Below are 21,350 nucleotides of genomic sequence, written 5' to 3' on the forward strand. Positions count from 1 at the left end.
GCTGGAGCTCATGGCAAGGGCAGCCGGGAGCCACGGCCACCAGAAGGTCCCCATGCCACCTCCAGTCATGGCCATGGGAAGGTCCCTGGGCCACCTCCAGTCATGGCCATGGGAAGGTCCCTGGGCCACCTCCAGCCGTGGCAATGGGAAGGTCCTTGTGCCACCTCCAGTCATGGCCATGGGAAGGTCCTTGTGCCACCTCCAGCTGCGGCGATGGGAAGGTCCTTGTGCCACCTCCAGTCATGGCCATGGGAAGGTCCTTGTGCCACCTCCAGCTGTGGCGATGGGAAGGTCCTTGTGCCACCTCCAGTCATGGCCATGGGAAGGTCCCTGGGCCGCCTCCAGCCGTGGCCATGATGCTCTTGGTGACATTAGGAGATGCCAGAGCTGGAGCAAGCCTTGAGCCACAGGAAAGGAGCACAGTCTGAGCTCAGTCTCAGACACAATTTTAATTAAATCTTTCCACAGGGGAAGACAGAAAGAATAAAATAATGCTAATACGTCCAGAAGCCTGCCTGGCACAGTGCTTGGTCCCCGGAGCCTTGCTCAGGAGCTCCTGTGGGAGCCCCACAGGGCGGTGAGGCACCGTCCCCGGAGCAGGGGTGGCTCCGACCAGCACTGAGGGTCCCAGGGCTGAGAGGCAGCAGCCCACCGTGGGAGAGCTGGACCCAGTGCTCGCTTGTGCCATCCCATCTCCAGCGATCCAGCCTATCTCACAGGTCACACCACGGAGCCGCTGTCTCCCACCTTCTGCAGGAGCTGCAAGAGGGATAAATCCTGATCAGCATGAAAATCCTTCACTGCATCCCTGGGGGGTGCGGGGAGGCTGCGATGGCTTTCCCTGTCTGGTCCCAACCATGGCAATTGGGATGGATATCACCCAAGGATTGCAAACCCTAAGGGTCACACCAGCCCCTGCGAACTGTGCCCAGCACCCTGCTTACCTTGCTCAGCACAGGGATGTTTACCAGCGAGCCCAAAAACCCAAAAGCCACTGGGAAAAAACTCCTGTGTCAAAACAAAAGTTTCTGTTAATATCCGTGCCAGAATTTTGCTATTGGGAGCAACGGGGGCTCTGCCCAGGGCTGCAGGACACAAAGATCCCCAGCCCCAGCTCCTCAGGCCGGGATACCCATGCCGTGCCGGGATGGCCGGGTGCTGTGGGACGGACCTGAAGAGGGTGATGAAGCCATAAGCCTCCAGCAGCATGCCCAGGAGAGGCCACCGCAGCAGGACGATGAGGACCCCCCCGAGGAAGAAGCTGGTGCCCTTCAGCTTTGGCCGCTGGAAGAAGAAGGTGAAGGTCCTCCTGAAGCCGATGATGAAGACCAAGCCAGAGAGGAAGAGGATCTGGGAGGATGCAGGGGAGCAGGTCAGAGGAGCCCTGCCCAGGTGGACCCTTTGCTCCATCCTGGGCGTCAGTGCCTGCTGCGGGAGTCACAGCCCCACTGTACTCACGTTCCCAAAGGCCAGGAGCACTGAGTCGAAGTACAAGAGCATCCCAAAAGGACAAAGAAGAGGCCGAAGCCAACCAGTCCCACACCGATCCCTGTGGAGACGGGAGAGCTGAGACGGAGGCTTGGGCACATGGCTCATGTCCCACCTCGAGCTGCAGTTGTGCTCCTCAGCAACTTTCTGGCTCATTCCCTCCCAGAAATGTGCTTTGGATTTCTCTCCAAAGCTTAGAAACAGCCTTTCAATCTGCCCAAGCCTTGGGGGAGTCTGTCAGTACCCTAGAAAACCCATCTGGGCTTCTGGATACGGGATAAACCATAAAGAAAAAAATAAATGGGAAGACCATTTCCAACATTTTTTCTGAATAGTGGCACGAAGGGTGTTGGTGCAGGGAGCCGGTGGGTGAGGCTGGAGATGTTTCTCCCTGCTTGCTGTTCTGCTGCAGACCTGGGCAGATGGGGGGCTCTGCAGGACCCCAGTGCTGGTCCCCACACCCAGCCCTGCCTGCCCCCCGTGTCCTGGCAGGGCTCCCACCGTGTCCCCCCCCTGCCCCAGCATGGGGCTTGCCATCACCCCCGCCCCCCCAGCCCGCAGCTTCCTGGGCTCAGTGCTGCGGAGCACCCCCCACAGTGTGCCCTGGTCCACAGGGAGGGGCATCGCTGCCGGGACACGGCCACCCCCTGCCCACCCACTTACGCTGGAAGTCGGTCAGAGACACCATGTTGCTGGCAGCGGGGCTGGGCGAGGGTGCCTTCCCGGCAGTGACCCTTGGAAAGGCCTTTAGTCCCCACGTCATCGTGCAAATCATTAACATCCCGGCAGTGCCTGCCCTGCAGTGGCAGCACCTCTTTTGGGGGGGACACAGTGGCTGGGCATCGCTGCAGGGTGACACATAAGGGCTGGTGGCCACTGGTCCCTGCCCTCCCTGCAGTTGTCCCTGGGAAGGGATGGGCAGTGCTTGGAGCGGATCCCAAAAGGGGGGTGCACACAGCTGTGGTGTCCCGTGGGGTGTCTGAGTGGTACCCGGGGCACCGTGACCCCCCGGCTGGGAGGGAGCCCCGCACAGGCCTGGGTGCTGCACGCACAGCTCCCTGCAGCATCCTCACCGAGCATCGCACGGGGCAGGAGGGTCGGTCCCAGCTGGCAGCCAGGCTGGAGGGGAGCTCTGGCATCCGCTGTGCCCCTGCCCCCCCAGTTTGCTGCCCAGTGCAGGGCTGATGGCTCAGCCAGACCTGCAACGCAGGGTCCCTGTGTGGCACATGTCACCCCTGGGACCTCTGCACCCACATCCCTCGAGAAAGCCCGCAGGGACCAGCTCCACGTACCAGCTACTTACAAACCATCTGCTTTATTCCTTGGCCTTTATACAAACTTGCCAGGTACAAATGTGGGTTTTATCCCTCCGTGAGAGCTGGCTACCGAGCAGCTACAGGTAAAATAAACTCCACCAGGACAGCGAACCCCCCAAAACAGGGAGAGGGAGGAGAAGGTGCCACCAGCCCTGGAGTGAGCTATGGGCGAGGTGAGACCCTTCCTTGCCTGTGGAGATGCTATAGCCATTCATCTGTCATCTCTTTGGCCTAATATTAAAATTGTTATCCGAGGTCACCTCTAGACGAAAGACACGGACACCTTGTTGTTTCTTAGATACTTTTATTTCTCTAACACTAGCAAAAAACCCCAGAAAACAAATGCCTCCCCTCCCACCCTCCCCAGTGCATAAATAGATTTCCTCCCGATGCAAATCCTTTCTCGGTTACAAGTCACTGGTATATGAAGTGTTATGAAAAATAATAACCAAAATAAAATTAAGAATTAAGTTTGTTGTTTTTTTTTTTTTTTTAAAAAAAAACAAAATCAAAAAACAAAGTAACAACCGCCGGGTTCCACAATAGGGCAGCCATGGGGTCCCGGTGCACCGAGCTGCACTCACATCATGGGGATCAGACCCGGCCACCACGGCATGGAGCCTTCTGGTGGCTCCAGGCACACCAGGGGCAGGAGCACTGGGATGCTCCTCATCCCCTCCAGTCCCCAGAGACGGGAGGAATCGCTGCCTACGGGTCTGCGTGCCCCTTGGGCTCCTTGCTGGGCAGCACAGCCTCTGTGTGGGCCACAGCCACGCACCATGGTCCCCAGCATGTTGGCAGTCCCCAGCACGCTGCCGGCGGTGTCCCCACAGCCGGTGTAAGTGGGGTCTGCCCCAGTTACACGAGCTGGGGAGCCCGCCCCGGCCGCCACACCACTGCGCTCAGGGACAGGGAAATAAACGCATCATCTCTTAAAACTTACAGTCTCTTTTATATTTTATTTTAAATAAATTTGCTTTTAATAAAAGCAGAAAAAATATATATTTTTTAAATAGGTTTGTTTTTTTTTTTTTTTTTTTTTTTTCCTTCTGATAAATTGGCAAAGAATCTGCTTTTGTAACTCATTGGCAGGGCTGGTGCCAACAACCCTGCGGAGAGAGCTTAGCACAAACAGTACCTCCCAGAAAAGAAGAGAAAAACAAATATAGATATATTATCACATGATAATTTCCATAAAACATATATTAAGGCATGTAATAGCAAAATAAAGGGGCCAGCTTTATGAGCTAAGAGGGCTGCGGGAGGCTCGGGAGCGGAGCAGGACTTGGGGCTCCTGGGTTCCTACCAGTATTGCTACGTTGGGGTGCGTGGGGGGTGACGGGGATGCAGAGAGGGGAGCACGGGGCAGGGGTCCTGGTGGGTGTCAGGATCAGGCTAGTAGGGAAATCGCTGCAGGATGGACGTACCTCGCTCCTCACTCCATCTGCCTTGCTCGCCCCAGCCCTGTCGGGGCAGCCCTGCCAAGTGCGCAAACCTTGCGAGGGATTCCACCTTTCCTGGAAGAACCAGCTTTTTTTTCCTCCCTCCAGAAAGCTAAGAAAAGGGTCAAGGTGCTACAGGAAAACCAACAAACCGAAGGGTCTGGAGTGCAATGGCAAGGTCTTGGGGTGAGACGCAGCGCCAGATTTTCAGGGGGCTGAGGCAGAGGGTGATGACGGCAGGATGGGGGCAGCCAGATGCTGCTCTCCCCGCGCTGAGGACGAGCCCTGCTGCTGCTGCCTGGCCACAGTCCCCTTCCCCTTGTCATCACTGTCCCATCCACTGCAAAGGGATCCCTGCCGAGCCCTCGGCTTGCCGTCCCTGCCCAGCCACCTCAGCTCCCCACACTGCTCCTCTGCTCCTGTGCAACATCCCAAGTCCCTGCCTTGACCTCCTGCTCCGCACCAGTGGCAAAACCAGTGCCCCAGGCAGCCCTTGTACCGCCCTGACCCCAAGCGCAGCACTCCCCCCCGGCACCTCCATGTCTCCTCCAGTCCCACCTCCATCCATCCTCTTCCCGACACAGCTCCTTCTTCCTCCTGCTGAGCCACCAGCATGAGGAGCAATGGGACAGGCCAGGCTCTGCCGGCAACCACCCCCAGCCAGCTGGATGCTAAAAGCAGATTCAGGGCACAGGGAAGGGAAGAAGCGCCCGAGGAGCAGAGATGGAGCATCCAGGTCCAGTGTAAGGTGGAAGCACCATCCGTGGTGGGCACTGACTGGTCTCCATCCAGAAGAGCCCCTTCACAGACCTCTGGGAGACCAACGCATCAGCATGGGGAGCCCGGGGAGTCCTACGCTCCCCCAGGGCTGCCCTGGCAGGGAGATGGCTGCTGTGCCAGTGGCCACTGCTGCAGCTGCCCCTGCCCGGCTGTCCATGCAAGCCTGACACCAGGACACTGTGGATCTGTCCCTGTGCCAGCTGGCAGCCTGGGGGCTCCTCGGGGGCCCCGCTCCAGCAAACGGCCTCCCAGAGCTCACACATCTCCTCCAGGACAGGGTAGAGCAGCTGGTGCTGTTGGTACTGCATCTCCCCGCTCGGCCGTGCCGGGTGGTCTCACCATCAGTGGAGGGGGTGGGGGTCCAGGAGAATCAAAAATGATGGCGAGAGGTTCGGTGTCATGTCGGGGTGCTAAAACGTGGCCCCGTGGAACTTGATGGCGCCGGCAGCAGCCAGCGCTTGAGCTGGAGGGAGAGGAGAGCGTGGCTGAGCTATGCACGGGCTGCCCAGCGGTGGGGCAGCCCCCGTGCCCCCCCCCCCCCCCCCCCCCCCTCCGGACCCCTCTCCTGCCCTGCTCAGAGGAAAAACTAGCACATATTTGGCTCTATGCCCCCAGCTCCCTGCGGGTAACCTCCAACCGAGCAAGGGGACACTCTGTCCCCCCACTTTGCAGCTACCAACATGGACATACCAGGGCAGGTGTACCCCCATAGCCCGGCCTCAAGACCCTGCCCCCCCCGCAACTTTTGCTCCCTGCATGGGGTCCCCAGCCTGCGGCAGCCTGCTGAGCTCCCCCCACCCCCGCTGGGGTCCCTGGCTGACCCAGCCCGGGGGGCTTTGCCTTGGAGAACACTTGCACTTGGTCCATGGGAGGAGACGGGGCTGACGTGGCTCGGGCAACGTTAGCTGGAGCAAGCAGTGATGGACGGATGCCGGGCGCAGAAGAGGCGCCCCCCGCCCGGCCCCCCAGGATGGAGGGAGGATGGGATGAAGTAGAGAGAAGAGGTGCTTACTTCATGGCTCAGACACGCATAAAATGGCTGTTGTCGGCGACCCGGGATGTTTCAGACGAGAGGGGGTTGGTCGGTGGAGTCGGGGAGGCTGGGGAGGTGGGAGGGCTTGGGGTAGCGCATTGAGCTGGAAACAAGAAATGGGAGAAGGGCGTGAAGAACACAAGCTGCCGGCAGCGGCGAGGGGAAGGAGGTGACCCAGCGAGAGGTTAGCGGAGGGGAGGAAACGGAGAGGAAGGAAGGGGGGAAGCAAGCGCGGTCAGGACAAACAGCCACAGCGGCACCCGGCCGCACGCGCACACGTGAGCTCCCCGCAGGGCTCCTCATGGACAAGGCATGGCGTGCCACCATGCTGGCTCTGGCACGGTGTGCCACCGCGTGCTGCACGGCCAGGCGCTCCCATCCTGCAGCCTTGCCAAGGCTGCTGACAAGGTGCTGAAACCTGTGCCCAGCCAAAGCGGCGATGCACGGGAAGGCAGCCCCCGGCACCGCAGGCAAGGTCCTGGCAGCTGCCGGCATCACCAGGCTGGCTCTCCCACTGACCAGTGCCCTGCCCCAGGACCAGTGCAGCCCAATCTCCTGCCCATATTGGCCCCCTGCTGCTTTTGCTGCCTGTCCATCCATAAACCAGTCTTGCATCCCACCTGCCTGATCCGCCCTGCCCTCCTGGCACGTAACGCTACCTGTGGTCTGCTCTCCACGGGGCTGGCAGGCTCCGACCCTCTGTGCCCCCCCGTGCCTTACCCGAGAGCATGCGGCCCCGGCGCGAGGCCTCGGCAGCCAGAGCACATGAGATCTCTATCCTCTTCTCCTGCTCCTGCAGCTGGGTCTCGGGGTCCTGGGGGGCATCCACCTCCCCCTCGCCCAGGGGGATGACGTTCTGCAGGCTGCGCAGAACACCCGACATCACTACCTGTGCCCAGCCGCAGCGGGCCAGACCCCGCGGAGATGGCCGGGGAAGGGGTGCAGGTGGGTGGTGGGGTGCACCCCGGGATGGCCCGTCTGGGCATGGGCACAGCAGCCTCACCTGGATTTGGCAATGAGGGTCTTGATCCTTTCCACCTTCTTCTGCTTCTCCTTCATCTCCTCGGGGCTGAGTGGCGTATCAGGCTCCAGTTCAATGTACCGCTCAGGGATGAGGACTTTGTCCGGCGTGGAGAGCTGGGTGCAGCAGCGAGGGCTGAGCTGTGTGCTGGCCACAGAGGACCCACCCCCACCCCAGCACCCACTTGTCCCACTCACTCCCAGCACCTGCCTGGGTAAGGGCAGCCCCTGGCCGGGCATGGCCAGCAGCTTCAGGACCCTAACCGATGCAGGAGGATGGATTGACCCCCCCCCCAGTGCAGGGTGTGGAGGGAGGGATGCCCCGTCCCCGAGCTGCCAGCTGCTCCAGGACAGCCTGTCCTCACCTCCTTGTTAATGTCCACGTCGTAGTGCTGCGGCTCCAGCTCCATCTTGCGCAGCCGGGCGATCTCCTCCTGGGGTGTCTCGTAGACCTTGCTGGGGTCATCAGAGCGTAGTGCTGCCTCCAGGTCGGAGATGTCCACCTCATGGATGCTACGGTGCCGGCGCACCTGCGGGGGACCCCAGCTCCCCTGAGACCCCTTGGCATGGCACAGTCCCCCGCCCCAGCCCCCAGTGTCCCCTCTGCTCTGTCAGGGACCTCGAGCACTCTGCAAAGCAAAGACCAGTTTGCCCCAGTCCCACGGCCGGTGCAGGGACTCACCACCTTGTAGGAGGCGGGTGCCTTCGTGCCGGGGGTGTCAGGCTGCTGGCTGCTGGGGAGCTGCAGGCTGCGCCGCTTCTCCTTCATCGAGCCACTCTGGTGGCGCTTCATGCGGTCGATCTGCTCCTCCACGCTCATCTTCACCTTCGTTTCGTTGGCAAACACGGCACTCTTTGGTCTCTCCTGGGGAGACCCCAGCCCCACGGTCACGCACCCCTGCCTGCAGCAGGGTCGGACCCCAGCCGCCCCTCTGCAAGGGGCTGCTGCATTCAGCCTGCTCTCGGGATGGGGGGGGGAGATGCCCAAATAGCCCAGAGGGTCTCAAGGAGGTGGATGGTGAGATGTGGAGCCACGTAGCCACAGGCTCCTCACCGCAGGCTGCAATACAGCCCCGCTTTGCTAGCCCAGCCCCACCACCCCGGCCCCCAGCCCCTCAAGGCGAGCCCTACCCGGGAGCTGACCCCGTTGGCCATGCCGCCGATGCTCCTCCTCGGCACGCCGGCTGTGCGCGCCACCTCCTCCTCTGCCGGAGACTTGGTCCTGGGGGGGACGATGCCTACTGTGGAGCAAACCATAATGTCAGGCTGAACCCCCCCCGGGGACCAAGGGCAGGGTCCCAGCAAGATTCTGGGTACCCAGCTGGCACAGGGAGCTCGCTGAGCGGGACCCACTGACCCAGTGCCATACCCTTGTTGAGAGCCGCTTGCTTCTCCCCCTCCTGCTCCTGCCGGCTCTGCAGGAGCCCCTCAGCTGGGGGGCCGCTGGGGGCTGCTCGCTGCGCCTCTTTCTTGCTCTGCTCGAAGCTTGGCTTGGGCTGCAGGAGGGAAGCAGGTCCCCCGTGAGCCCCTCTCCTGCCTGGGGACCGTGCTCTGCCTGGGGACAGACCCGCTGCTCTCCACAGCCACAGGGTGACATACAGCCCACAGACACACTCCGGGGAGCAGACGGACACACAGACGCCAGCCAGATGGTACCAGTGCACCCCAAATGTGCATGGAGAGGGGCTGACAGGGCTCTGCAGCTCTCGTTCCTGCTACGCCCTGGCTGTCAGGGTTGGGCAGCGATCACTGTCCCCCTAGGACGGGCTCCCGCATGGGAAAGGCTTCCTGCAGGGGTGACAAGCCCACCACGGCTCAGAGGTGGCACCCAGGAGCTCCAGGACAGGGACACCCTGGCTCTGTGCTGAGCTCCAGCAACATCCCATGCCCACGGGAGGGGACAGGATCCCACAGGGGCAGAACCCGGGACAGTCCCCATGCAGCAGCAGAGAGTGACCAATGGGACATTTTGGGGTCCTTCCCCTCTTGCCTGCCCAGAGCCTGGGCACCGGTGCTGGTGTGATGGAGAGGTATGGCAACAGGCCGAGGAGCCCAGCGTGCCCCCCTGAACCACCCTGTTGCTCTGCAGGGACACGATGCATCCCGACACCCCTTTACACCCTGTGGGTCAGCACGCAACCACGACTGTGCCACCCCACAGCTGCACGGCTGCCGGAGGTGCCACTTGCGGGGTCCGTAGCCCTTCCCAGCTCAGCACGGCCACAGCTTTGCAGTGCCAGCCCCCACATGCACACATCCTGACCCCCTGGCTGCAAGGACACTTGTGTCTCCTGCTGTCCAAACCTGGCCCCTTCCCCTGGTGGGACCATGGCCAAGGCATGACCAAGAATTCCCAAATCCAGGTTTGCCCGGGGTGGGCAGGAGCCGGGGGGGTCACCCCCACTGACAGAGCTTGCCAGTAGTACACAGTGGGGAGCGGTGCTGCAGAAGGACAGCGAGAGAGGTGAGGGCAGAGGAAAGCAGAGGGGCCGATGCTGGGGACCACAGCAGCTTCAGGGGCTGCCCAGGAGGAGCCAGCCCCTGTCCTGAGCCAGCGCAGCGGGTGCTGCATGTGGGTGCAGGGGACCTGGTGGGGACAGGAGGGCCATGATGAGGCTGCTGGGGGCACACTGCCTATTGCTCCCCTTGAAGAGGGCAGGTACAGCCACCTGCTGCCGTCCCCTAGCTAAGTGCCACCTCCACGCTGTCCCTGTCCCCACTGCCAGAGCAGAGGGTGGGCAGCCCCATCGCCTGCCTCATCCCAGCCCCTGCCAGCTGAGGTTTCGGGGAGGAAGAGGACGGGGCGGCCGCTGCAGGGCTGCTCTAGAGAGGTTTCGGTACCTGTCCCCTCTTCACCTCGCCGCCTTGCTGCCAGGAAGGGGAGGTGGGTACGGCCAGAGGCGGCTCCGCTGGGGAGCGGAGGAACAGTCGGAGGAGACTCCAGGGGTACGTAGGACTTGGGGAGGGGAGGTCGAGGCGGGCCTGGTTCCTGGGGTGGAGAGGAGCGTGAGGCGTGAGAGCAGAGACACTGAGAGCCGGGAAGGAAGAGAGAGTTAGAAAAAGATCGAGACACACACAGTGGAAGCGTCGAGCCAAGGAAGGGAGGAGGAAGAGCAGCCAGTTGCCACTCCCCAGGGCTCCGTGGTCTCCATGTCCCCATGCAGAGGGGGACAGTGCTCCCCACCTCCTGCGCTGCCCTTGCTGCTGCACGTCCCCAGGGCAGCAAGGCCAGGCAGGGCTCAGGGGCTCCCGAGCTTGGGGCTGGCAGCCCCCAGGAGACATTGCCATCACCTCTGTGCAGCCAGGTGGGGTGGGGGAGTCCCCAAATTCCACCCTAAACTCCAAGTGGATGAAGGTGAGACCAGCAAGGGCAGCAAGAGGGGGCTGAGGTGGCAGCAGGAGCCGGTCCTGAAGCCAAAGGCTGGAGCTGAGCAGCTCTCAGCCTTCAGGGCTGCTTGATGCAGGAGCCCAAAGGCTGCAAAGCCCAGCCGCATCCCCTGCAAGGACCGTGGACCCTGATGTCACTGAGGGACACGTAGCCCATGGATGTGGCCAAAACTGTGTCCCCAGGCAAAACCACTAGGAAACGCAGCCACGTTCCATGCCTGGTGGCCACCCATCCACCAAGAGCAAGGGCTCGGGCCAGCTAGCGAGCCAGGCTGGGGATCCACGGGTGGCAAAAGGCTCCCTAGGGACACCCTGGCTCACTCACCTCGCTGGGTCCTGGCTTGGTGGGTGAGCCCTGGGAGCCGGAGACGAGGGAGAAGGGGCTGAGGGGGCTGGTGAGGCTGGCTGAGCTCAGGGGGCTGGCAGGGCTGTTGGAGCTGTACGTCCCCGAGGGGCCAATGGCCACTGTGGAGAAAAGCAGAAATAAGCATGTGCATCAACGCCTCCACCTCCCCGAGCTGGCGCTGCCGTCTGCCTGGTGGCAGCACAGGCACCGGGGATGTCCCAAGCCACGGCACGTTGGGGTTTGTGCTGTGCAAGGGCAGGGACGGACCCCACTCACCTCTGTGCTTGGCAGTGTCCGTGCCACGGGATGGGTTGTTCTTCCTCAGCCCCTCCATCACGTCCTGGATCCGCCAGATCTCCTTCTGGATCTGCCGGTTGAGCATTTCGTTCTGGAGGGGAGAAGAGGCAGCGGTCAGAGCAGCTCCCACCGCTGTCAGCCCCACGCCGAGCCGAGGGATCCGGGGGTGCTCAGCTGGGGCAGACACAGCCTGGGGGGCTCTCAGCTGTCATGCCCATGACTCGCAGCCTGCCAGGAACCATGGTTCCACTCTCTGGGTACCCGCCATGGGCTGGGGGGAGCTGACGGAGCCTCAGCAGCACAGAGAGCGCTGGGCTGCAGCCCCTCGATGGTGCCCAGGTTCCTCAGCCCCTCTGTCCTTGCCCATGACCAAAGCAGGACACCAAGGGCTGAGCATGGAGCAGCCACTTGCAAACCGGCTCCTCGGGGGGAGCAGAGGGTTGAAGGAACCAGGGGGCTTCCACCATCAGTGGAGGGACCCTGGTGCCGGTGGGGTCCTGCTCACCTGGATGTCCAGGTTCAGCTGCTCCCAGAGGTCGTCGTGCAGGGTGGACACCTCGCTTTCCAGGCTCTCGTACTCAGCAGTGCTATTTGCCAAGGCCTTGGGGGGCACAGGTAGGTGGGTTAGGGGGGGGTCTTTGGCAGGTTTCTCCCCCAACTAGCAGCAGCCCTGGCCAGGACAGTGTGGGAGCACCCAGGAAAGCAGGAGGATGCTGCACCCAGCACAACGTCCCCAAGCTGAGGAGGGGGTGGCAGCAAGGGGGTCCCAGCTCCGCTGTGCCCATGGGAATGCCAGGTGCCGACAGCACCCTGGCACAGCAGGGATGGAAGCAGGAGCCGAGATGGCTCGGGGCATGTGTGCCAGCTCACCACAAGGGTTAATTCGCTTTGTCCCCACTGAGGGACTTCGGCTTGTCTAGGTCCCCAGCCAGCCAAGGGGATTTCCCTGCCTGTTTTTTTACAGGAAGGGAGAAAAGGGACCAGGCAGGGGAGAGACCCACAGCCAGGGACTGCAGCGGACGGGGAGCCCGTTACCGTGCTGGCCTGCGACAGCTCCACACGGATATTGATGAGCTGGTTCTGGAGCGATTCCTTCTTGTGCAGCAGCTTCTCTGGGTAGGCGGGCTGGCTCCCAAACATCTCCAGCTCCTGGTGCGTCCCCATCAGGGCACTCTCCAGGCTCTCCTAGGGGGATGCAGCCGTGAGAGCCTGGCTGGTGCAGGAGCTACAGTTCCTCTCCTTAACGGGCCATTAACACGTGGGGAGTCCTGGGACTGTGGCAGGGCCAGGGCATCACCCCCAGCCCCGCTGAGCTGTCCCCAGGAGAGCAGGACACGTTGCTTCCTTGCAAAGCAGTTGCTGCCTGGGACCGTGCAGCACGGCCCACCCCGGACTGTCGCTTGAGCTGCCCAGCACGTACCTTCTCTGCTCGGAGCTGCTGCACCAGCCTCTCCTGCTCCCGTAGCACCTTGTTCTGCTCACAGAGCTTCCCCAGCAGCTTCTGTGCCCGGGAGGGAAAGAGAAAGGGAGAGGATGAGAGCCCAGCAAGGCGGTGTGTGGGCTGCACCCGTGCCAACAGCTCCGTGCTCAGCCACGAGAGACGGGATGCAGCCGGGACGTGGCCCACAGGGCTGGATTGATGGGACAACGCCTGGTCCTGGGGAGGGTTTCCAGCCTCCTGCTCTCATTGCAGGGACTTGAGCCCTGGCCAGGGTGACACGGGTCAAATCTGGACACGGGACAAGACCAAGCAGCTAAGCTCCACGGAGGATTTAGTCCCCAGGCGGCACACACCACACCTGGGACAGCACCAGCTCCCACCCGGGCTGTGCAGGAGCACTTGGCACAGCTCTATAGGGAGAGCAGATCTTTTGCAGGGGACGGGGGCAAAAGCACGGGGCAGAGAGGGGACACGCAGGACGGACATTTGCTCTTACATCGGTGTCTTGCTCGCTTATCTTGTAGGCATGCAGTGTCTCCCTGTAGGCCTCCGGGAAGGGTGTCACCTGCAAGCAGAGCCTGGGGTGAGCCCAGCTCCGGGAGCCCCTGGGGAAGGTGAGGCAGGTCCCAGCCCCTCTCCCCCATCCCCGTGAGTGGGGAGAGAGGCGAGAGCCACATCTCCGGGGGCGGCATGTGCTCCCCACAGCCGGCACGGCCGGGCAGGCACCGGCATCAGTCGGGAGGCAGTGAGCGCTGCAGGCAGCATGGGATGTCGGTGCTGGAGCTCTCGCCCTGGCTCTGCCCGGTGGCTCGGATGAAGGCACAACCTCCCTCCCCGTTCCCAGCCCCACTGCCCATCGGGTGGGCAAGCCACGGGAATTAGCTGGAGACAACCTCACCACAGGACGCCAAGAGCCGAGTTAAAGAGATGCCTCGTGAATCATTAACTGCCTAGTGTGTAACTGCCACCATTTCACAGGCAGGGAAACAAAGGCAGAAAGATTACGCTGTAATCCCACTTAGCAGAGTGGAAACACCTATAAATCAGCTGCTGCATAAGAGCCTGTTTACCATCCGGCTTCTCTGTGAGTCATTTTCCTTTCCTGGAAATCTAAATTACTAATGGGACCTCAACAATTAAATGCCTCCAAGATCTCAAGATGAAAGGCACAAGATAGGAAGAAGGGGATCATTATTACTAGAAAGCAAGATGTTACTTCAGAGCCATTTAAAACCATAGGAAAATGCAAAGAGACCTGAACCTGGGAAATGCCCAGCACGGCTGGAGGCAGAGCCTGGCGGATGGGGATGCTGCTGCCGCTGGGCAGGGAGCTCCACCAGCGAGAGCATCTCAGCAGCTCCAGCTTCACCCTCCAGCATGTCCCTGCTCCCTGCACACAGCAGATGGAAACAGGCACCTTCCCTTCATCGGAGACCCCCAGTGACTGCCTGGCTGCTGCACACTCGCACAGCCAAGGAGATGCCCTGGGCTGCACGGTGGGGCCCCACGACCCCTCTGCCCAGGGCTGGCAGCATGATGGGCTGCAGGTTGCAGCAATCCAGGGACACGTTCCCAGGTGACGGGACCCGCCTGCGCTTTGAGCTGCAGCCAAACATCGAACATCAGGAGGGACATCCCAATGCTTTTGCAGCCCTCTCTGGTGGAGGAAACAAATGGGCCAGAGCCTCAGGGGGGAAAAGGCTGTTTCCTCTCCTTGGTCAGGAGTTAATGCTTTGGTTTACGAGCCTTGGGCTGGATTCCCTGTCTCTGTGTCATCTCACACCTTCTCCTTCCCTCACCAACATGATGGCAAATGAAGGGTGAGCAAAGCACCCGAGTCCAGCCCAAACGAGCATGAGAGTTCAGGACTGCTGCATCCTCACCTTGTGCTCTCAGCACAAGGATTTACTGGGTTTTAGTGGCTCATTGATGGATTAGCAAAGCCTGTGATGGACTAGCAGGTCCCCGAGAGCATGATGTGCTGGAGCCGCATGGATGTTGGAGTCTGCATGAGTGGAAATGACAGGAGGTGACCTCAGGGATGGAGTGGGGGGCGGCTGGCGTGGCTGCCATGCACGAGCCATGCACGGCCCGGCGGCCGGAGGCTTACTTGCATGTAGAGCTGAGCCCTAGGGGAGGAGGTCTCCACCATCCTGTTCACCATACTGATCAGGGTTTCGCTCTCGCTCATCTGTGGCAGACAGGGAAGGAAAGTTCAGAGGTCAGCAGAGATGCGCTCCGTGGTGCTGCGGTGGTGCTGGGTGCTGGGGTGCTGTCTGAGCGGTGAGGCGGCTCAGTCCAGGAGCCCTCAGGGCATCCGGCTGCAAGATGCCACCTCCAAGAGATGTCCCAGGGGCTTGAGCCACGTGGGGATGGCTGCCCCAGGCTGCTGCTGCTCCATTTTACATACTCAAGAGTATCCTGGGCTGGTTGCATGCCCTGAAAACTTTGTTGAGGGGAAAACACAGATAAAACCGAGCCAGCTCCAAGCTGGGCGGCAGCAAAGTGCACACACAGACACAAGCTTGCACAGAGACGCCCATGGCTGCAGCGCACAGTGTGGTCCCAGCAGACAGACAGACGGGTCCTGCCCCTCACTGACAGATGGCTCTGTGTCCTGCCCTGGCACAGAGCCGGGGCTGGCACGGCCCCACTCAAGGCACAAACGAGCTCCAGGCACAGGGGACGGTGACTGAAGCCTGGCACCGGGGACAGCAGCGTCCCCTCTCCAGTCGACCAGCCTTGAGCAGCTGGGTGGGAACAGGGTGCTCCTGCAGGGACAGCATATTGTGGCCGTGCTGCAAGGAGGTGATGGCATTGGGCATGCCTGTACCTCCCAGAGCTGCAGCTGGCCTGCAGCACTGCCCTGAACTGTGCCCAGCCCACCAGGGGAGCGGGACAGACCCCAACCCTGGTGTCCGATCACATCCCCACCACCCAGAGGGGTCTGCTGCCCTTGGTGCGCTGCTGCGGCACCGCGCAGCCAACAGTGGCCACAGGGACCCATCGGTGGGACTGGAGCTTCATCGCTGCCTCTGCCTGCAGGAACACTGCAGGAGCCCACAGCAGATGATGCAAGGGAAGCCCCTCACACCCAGGACCCTTCAAGGTCCAAGGGGTGATGGCAGTTTAAGCACAAACCAGGGACCAAACCCTGACTGGGTGCAGGTCAGCAAGGTGATGTGCAGCTGACGGAGCCGTCCCCATGACCGGACAAGCCAGGAGAGAGAAAATAAAGCAGCAAGCTGTTTGAAAAGAGAGACTTGACAGCATCACTTTGAATTAGTTTCTCCAGAGGTCAGCAGGAGCGGAGGAGGGGATGCAAAGGCTTTTTTTCGGGAGTTTTAAAGAGCCTCGGAGAGCCTGCATTGCTGCCGATGGCTGTGAAATAATCCAGAGAGCTTTTATTGCAGCGAGTGCTCCTGCCTGTCCTTGGCTCTGCTCCAAGGCAGACACAGATCTTGGCGATTACTGCACCGATGGAGATTTGCAGACTAATGAGATTGTCTCTGGAGAAGCTCCCTTAGTGCAAGCCTGGCTTTTGCGGGTACGCGCCTGGCTGCAGCACCAGCCGACAGCTCCTGTCCCTGGCTTTGACTTCAGCTGGTCCCTGCTGGTCCCTGTCCTGGGGGTCTCTCCCAGCCGGATTGCCCCCACCCCACTCCTGGGATGAAGTCACTTCACAGCTTTCCTCCAAACACCATCTGGCATGCAAAAACCTGAGAGCTGCTGCTTTGGTATCGGTGCCGGCTGGTGCCTCACGCCCACCCTGCATCAAGCCCCTCGCCTTTGAGGAGGAGAGCAGGGCCCAGCACGTCACCAAAAACACCTCGCACCCATCCAGCTCCCCCCCGGCCACCCCCTGCATAGGGGGCACCAGCCCTGGGACAGCTGCAGCAGCCCAGCTCACACCGATGCTGGAGCACTGCTGCGTGTGCTGACACACCATCCAGCACGGCCACGCTGGCACCACGCACCGGTGTCCTGCACCGCCCCGGGCCAGCATGGTGCAGACCGACCTGGGGAGGGCTTCAGAGCCGGCTGCCTCCCCTGCACCCCGGGGGCAGCTCCCTGCAGCCCTGGGCATGTGGGGGGCTGCCCCAGTGACCCCCACCGGCTCCAGCACACCACACAAAAGGCACTGCAAGGGGGATTTTCTGCCAAGCAATGAGCAACCCTACAGACGGGGAGGATGGAAGAAGCAAACCAAGGACAACTCGTGCTGCTTTAATGCCAAGAAGTGTGAGGATGGATGTTAGGGGAAGAGATGCTGCGCTGGGAGGGAAGGCGATGCCGCTGGGGACAGGGCACATGGGGACGTAAGCAGCGTGAGGCTTGCAGCCAGCTCTGCCTACCTGCTGGTCCAAATACTCTAGGTTTCTTTGCAACTGAAGGTCTAAAAGTTCATCCTACCAGGAGCCAGCAGGCATGCGGCAAGAAACGAACACACAAAACATATAAAAGAAGAAGCAAAGCAGTTAGGTGAAGGCTACGGAAATGCAAAGACCTCTCGGCCGGGGAAGCAAGGCACCTCCGTGGCACGGAGCCGGGAGACACACTCTCCTCCCGGCTCTCCCTCCTGGCTACCGGTGCCTCGGAAGAGGCAGGGCCCTCTCCCTGCGTCTGCGGCTAGTGAGGATGGATGGCAGCATGGGTAGCTTATGGTAACTCGTGCTTCTCCCTCCTCCAACGGCCGGTCCTGCCCCATGGTTTCAGGATTGTGCTCTGCTGGGGGGACCTGCTGGTCTCACCCCGCCGGCTCCAACCCCTCAGCGCTGTGAGGGGAAACACAACGCAGGAAAAAGCAGCAGCTCTAGCCAGAAGTGAGGAAGCAAGAGGGGGAGAGGTGCAGGGTGCACGCCAGCCTCAGCCAGGGACCACCCTGGAGGTGACAAGCCCAGCCCAGCATCGCAGGGCATACGGGGGTCCAAGGGTACCCCCACGACCTGGGGGTTTCAGGACAGGGACTGGGGGCCTTTCCACAAGGATCTCCACAGGGTATGGCCAGGGGGGACCAGAAACACCGGTAAAAGGACCCGTGGTCTTGATCTGCCCCAGAGCAGCCCAGCTCTGACCCACAAAAAGCTGCCCCTGGAGCAGAGTGGTTCCTCCTCAGCCACCTGAGCAAGGAGCCCCCGCGCTGCCCACCTCCCCGGGGGGCTGTGTGCACCCCGGTTTGCCAGGGCTCCCCCCGACACCAGCAGCATACGTACCATTTTGTCATGGATGGTGGGGGATGCCGGGTAGTGGTACGGATACATTCCTGCAGGAACGGGTCGTCTGTCGCCCAGATAGTCATACTGAGAAGAAAGGAGACACCCCACCCCACCCCCCAAAACCAGAGACATGTGAGAGGTGTGGGACAGGCCAGAAAGCGCAGGCAGGGGCAGAACCCACTCCTGCAGCAGGGTCAGGCCCGGCTTTGGGGCACACAGCAGCGAGACAGGGACACCAGGGCTCCCTGCTTGGGAGCACATCACTGGTGGTGGCCCTGGGCATCCCATCCCATCCCCTCCTGCCCCACAGCAACACAGGAGCAGCCAGGAGGGAACCACCACAATCTGGTCAGCTTTGCAGGATGGCAAGGGGGGACCTAAAGCCATCAGATGCTGCAAGCCATGGACTTGGTGGCATTTTGAAGCCAGGCTGCGCACACAGAGGTGACCAAGTCTGTGCTGCAGCATCCCCGACATCTCCAGGCAAGGGTCGCCCTCCAATCCTGTGCACCCCGAGCGCCAACAGGCATTTACCTTTGGAGAACTGATGGATCGCCTCATCATGAAGGTGGCAGGGTCAGCATAAAATCTCCTCTCCCCGGGGTGGCAGCCGCTCGAAGCGGGCGCTGGGTGAGCGGACGGGGGAGTACACCCGTGCCCGGCTGTAGGAGCCCTGGCTGGGTGAGCGGGGCACGGAGCGGGAGCGGGGCTGCAGTGACATCCGTCGTAGAGAGCCCGAGGCTGCATCCACCTCATCCAAGTAGGCTGGTTGCCTCCCAGGAGTGGCTAGCCAGAGCGGAACATCTTGCCGGCCAAAACCAGGGTGTTCCTTCCACTCGCGGAGCTGGTAGGTGCCCCCATTGCGGAAGGAGTGCCGCTTGTCCTCCAGCGCCCAGGGGGGGGCTCACCCGCTCGTAGGCGGGCATGGAGCAGATGCTGTCGGGGCGCACCCCGGGAGGGTAGTACTGGTAGTCCTCGGGGTACTGGGGCGAGTAGGGGGAATAGTAGTCGGGCACCCGGCGAGACACGGGGTAAAACCTGGTAGGGCTGGAGGAGGGGAGAGAGCTGTGAGAGCCAGGCTGGAGGCCAGGAGGTGCCCAGCCCCTTGCCCTGCAGCCAGGGGTCCTGGTGGGCAAGGACAACCTTAGAGCAGCCAGCTCCAACATCAGCATCGGGAAAGCTGGGTGGCTGGTATCCCTCCTCGCAGGCACCCCGTGGTGGTCTCCCCTCCCGGCATCCCTCCTCGCAGGCACCCCGTGGTGGTCTCCCCTCCCGGCATCCCTCCTCGCAGGCACCCCGTGGTGGTCTCCCCTCCCGGCATCCCTCCTCGCAGGCACCCCGTGGTGGTCTCCCCTCCAAAACCCACCCTGTTGGGCTTTCCAGGGTGTCCCACATGTGGCTTAGAGCTGGTACATGGGGACATCCCAGAAAGGACTTTTTCTGACCCCAGGAAGTGAGAAAGCAGATGGGAAGGGGAAAAACATTCCCAGAACATCACCTGGGGGCAGGACCCCCTTCTGTCCCCAGCCAGCCCGCTGCAGCCCTCACCTCCGCAGCTCCTCGGGGGGCACAGCCCCCCGGCGCGAGTTCACCCACTGCTGCAGCTGCGTCATCGAGCTCTTGCGCTGGGCGATCTTCTCGGGATTGGTGCGGGGGGTAAAGCCCCGGCGGTGGGCCACACTCTCCCCATCGGGTGCGGGGTATGCGGTGCTGCCGGGGCGGCTGGGCGATGAGTACGGCCAGCCGTTGGGCTGGGGTGGCCTCTCCACGCTCGCCGGTACCCGCGGTGCCTCAGGGTAAGGACTGCCGGGCTCCGAGGGCATCTCCTGCCCGGTGATGCCGTTGGCTTTGGCCAAGGGCTCCTTCTTGCTCTCCATCCTCTCTGGCTTCCTCTCAATCTTCTCAGAGCCACGGCCATCGCCTTCCCCCCGGGTCTTGGCATCAGGGTCAGCTTTGGGGTGCTCGCGGTGGGCGGCGTTGCAGTGGTGGTGGTGGTGGTGTTTGCTGGGGGGAATGTTTTCAGAGTCTGGCTTCTCGTGCCTGGGGGTGCCAAGACAGGAGAGAGCGTTACCTTCCCTTTGCAGTGCCCCTGGGGGGGTCAGTAGTGTCCTGTGCCTCCCTCAGCCTTGGGGGGCCAGTGCTCCCCCAGCTCTGCTCTCCAGAGGGACCCTCACACTCCCAGAAGGTCCCCAGCCATGGCGCACAGCCCCTCTGCCCCATCTCCAGAGACCAGGGGAGAGGGGATGGCACGGGGAGATGGTGGGCGCTGACCTCTGGGTTGGGGGGATCTGCACCCGGGCGGCTTCGCCCATGGCTTGGATCCAGGACTCCTGCTCCTCCGTGTTCTCGGCGCTGAAGAAGTAGGTCCGGATGCCGGCGTGCTCAGCCTGGGGAGACAGGGACTGCTGGTTACTGGCCGGCATCTCCTCCACCCAGCACACCGTCACCTGCAGGGAGGCAGAGAAGTGGGGAGAGAGAAAGACAGGAGGGTGAGAGCTCCATTTCCACCCCGGCACGAGGTCCTGCTGCTGCAGGAGAAGCCAGACGCGGTCCTCCCTCCCTCCCTGCCCAAGCCTCGCAGCCACGTGCATCCTCCTCAGCAGCTCTGAGCAGGAGGAAGGCTCTGCAGAGCCAGCGCCAGCCTCGTCCCCCTGTGGGGGGTCCCCCTGGGGCCCCGAGTCCCCCATGGTTGCCTCCAGCGATGCTCAGGACCTGCCCCCCCGCCCCCAGGGCCATGCACCTGAGGAGCGGTACCCCAGTGCAGAGGCTGCTGCACCCCAGCATCGAGTGGGTCCCCATGGGGCTGGCGAAGGGTCCACATCCCAGCGAGAGCGGCAGCGCTGGATGGAGCATCGACATTCATGCAGGGTTAGGGGGAAGGTGGCTTCTTGGCCCAGACAACATTTTTTGGGGAAAATTTTGATCCAAGGTGTCAGTGCCTACTCTGCACTTGAAAAGTGCTGGAAGGCAGATCTGGCTGTTTAGGGCTTTTTTGAAGCTTCCACCTTCCCCCTCCGTGGAAAGGGACAGGAGGAAGTGAGGAGGAAGAAAAGGGAGAAAGCAGGAGGGTTTTCCCCTGAAAGATTTCCACAGCTCAATCTCTTAAAAAAACCAACCAAACAACAAAAAAAAAAATTGGGGGTCTGATTAAAACACTCCTTTGGGTTTTCATCTTCTCCTTCCCCAGAGCATGCAGCCACTGTGCCCAGCTGCGGGGTTACCTCCTGTGACCCCCATCATGCACTCCTGCCTCCAAAAGCTCTGCAGCCAGAGCAAAAGATCAAAGCAAACCGCTTCGTCCCCTGATTTAGCGCGAGCAGGGTGAGCAGAGCATGCCGGCAAGCCTGTGGGCCCCTCACCCTTCTGCATGCATCCGAAAGACAAGAAGGTACTACCTAGGTGGTGGCTGGGTTCTGGCGTGGTAGGTGGGCACGAAGAGAGACCTCCTGTCCGGGGATCCTCGCCCACGGAGAGAGGAGGAGGAAACAGACACAGGGTCAAGCCGTAGCGTGGCAGGAGCATGGGCACTGTGGCACAGACCCCTCCTGGCTGTCCATACCCTCTCTACCCTTCTCTGAACAAAA

The 21,350-nt window shown here is 61.7% G+C and overlaps 2 protein-coding genes across 2 annotated transcripts in view; both read right to left on the reverse strand.

The window, feature by feature from the left end:
- Window positions 1-430: 430 nt before the first annotated feature.
- GOLT1A (golgi transport 1A) lies at window positions 431-2,238 on the reverse strand. Its single transcript, XM_037410832.1, is given in 6 exon segments — window positions 431-759; window positions 945-1,008; window positions 1,172-1,350; window positions 1,459-1,508; window positions 1,511-1,549; window positions 2,152-2,238. Coding segments are annotated over 6 exon segments (396 nt in total). The 5' UTR covers window positions 2,177-2,238; the 3' UTR covers window positions 431-720.
- A 993-nt stretch (window positions 2,239-3,231) lies between these two features.
- The window catches only part of PLEKHA6 (pleckstrin homology domain containing A6), a 35,924-nt gene continuing 17,805 nt past the window's right edge, over window positions 3,232-21,350 (reverse strand). Inside the window, 22 exon segments of the mRNA XM_037410511.1 lie at window positions 3,232-5,489; window positions 6,039-6,162; window positions 6,780-6,922; window positions 7,063-7,196; window positions 7,445-7,609; window positions 7,762-7,944; window positions 8,211-8,320; window positions 8,449-8,575; window positions 10,792-10,931; window positions 11,089-11,200; window positions 11,615-11,710; window positions 12,145-12,294; window positions 12,530-12,610; window positions 13,047-13,115; window positions 14,661-14,741; window positions 16,906-16,959; window positions 17,764-17,850; window positions 18,301-18,351; window positions 18,353-18,667; window positions 18,669-18,813; window positions 19,315-19,806; window positions 20,038-20,213. Coding sequence (XP_037266408.1) covers window positions 6,047-6,162; window positions 6,780-6,922; window positions 7,063-7,196; window positions 7,445-7,609; window positions 7,762-7,944; window positions 8,211-8,320; window positions 8,449-8,575; window positions 10,792-10,931; window positions 11,089-11,200; window positions 11,615-11,710; window positions 12,145-12,294; window positions 12,530-12,610; window positions 13,047-13,115; window positions 14,661-14,741; window positions 16,906-16,959; window positions 17,764-17,850; window positions 18,301-18,351; window positions 18,353-18,667; window positions 18,669-18,813; window positions 19,315-19,806; window positions 20,038-20,213 — 3,027 coding nt within the window. The 3' untranslated portion in view covers window positions 3,232-5,489; window positions 6,039-6,046.

The sequence above is a fragment of the Falco rusticolus genome, chromosome 17 (assembly GCF_015220075.1).
Source record: "Falco rusticolus isolate bFalRus1 chromosome 17, bFalRus1.pri, whole genome shotgun sequence".
NCBI lineage: Eukaryota > Metazoa > Chordata > Aves > Falconiformes > Falconidae > Falco > Falco rusticolus.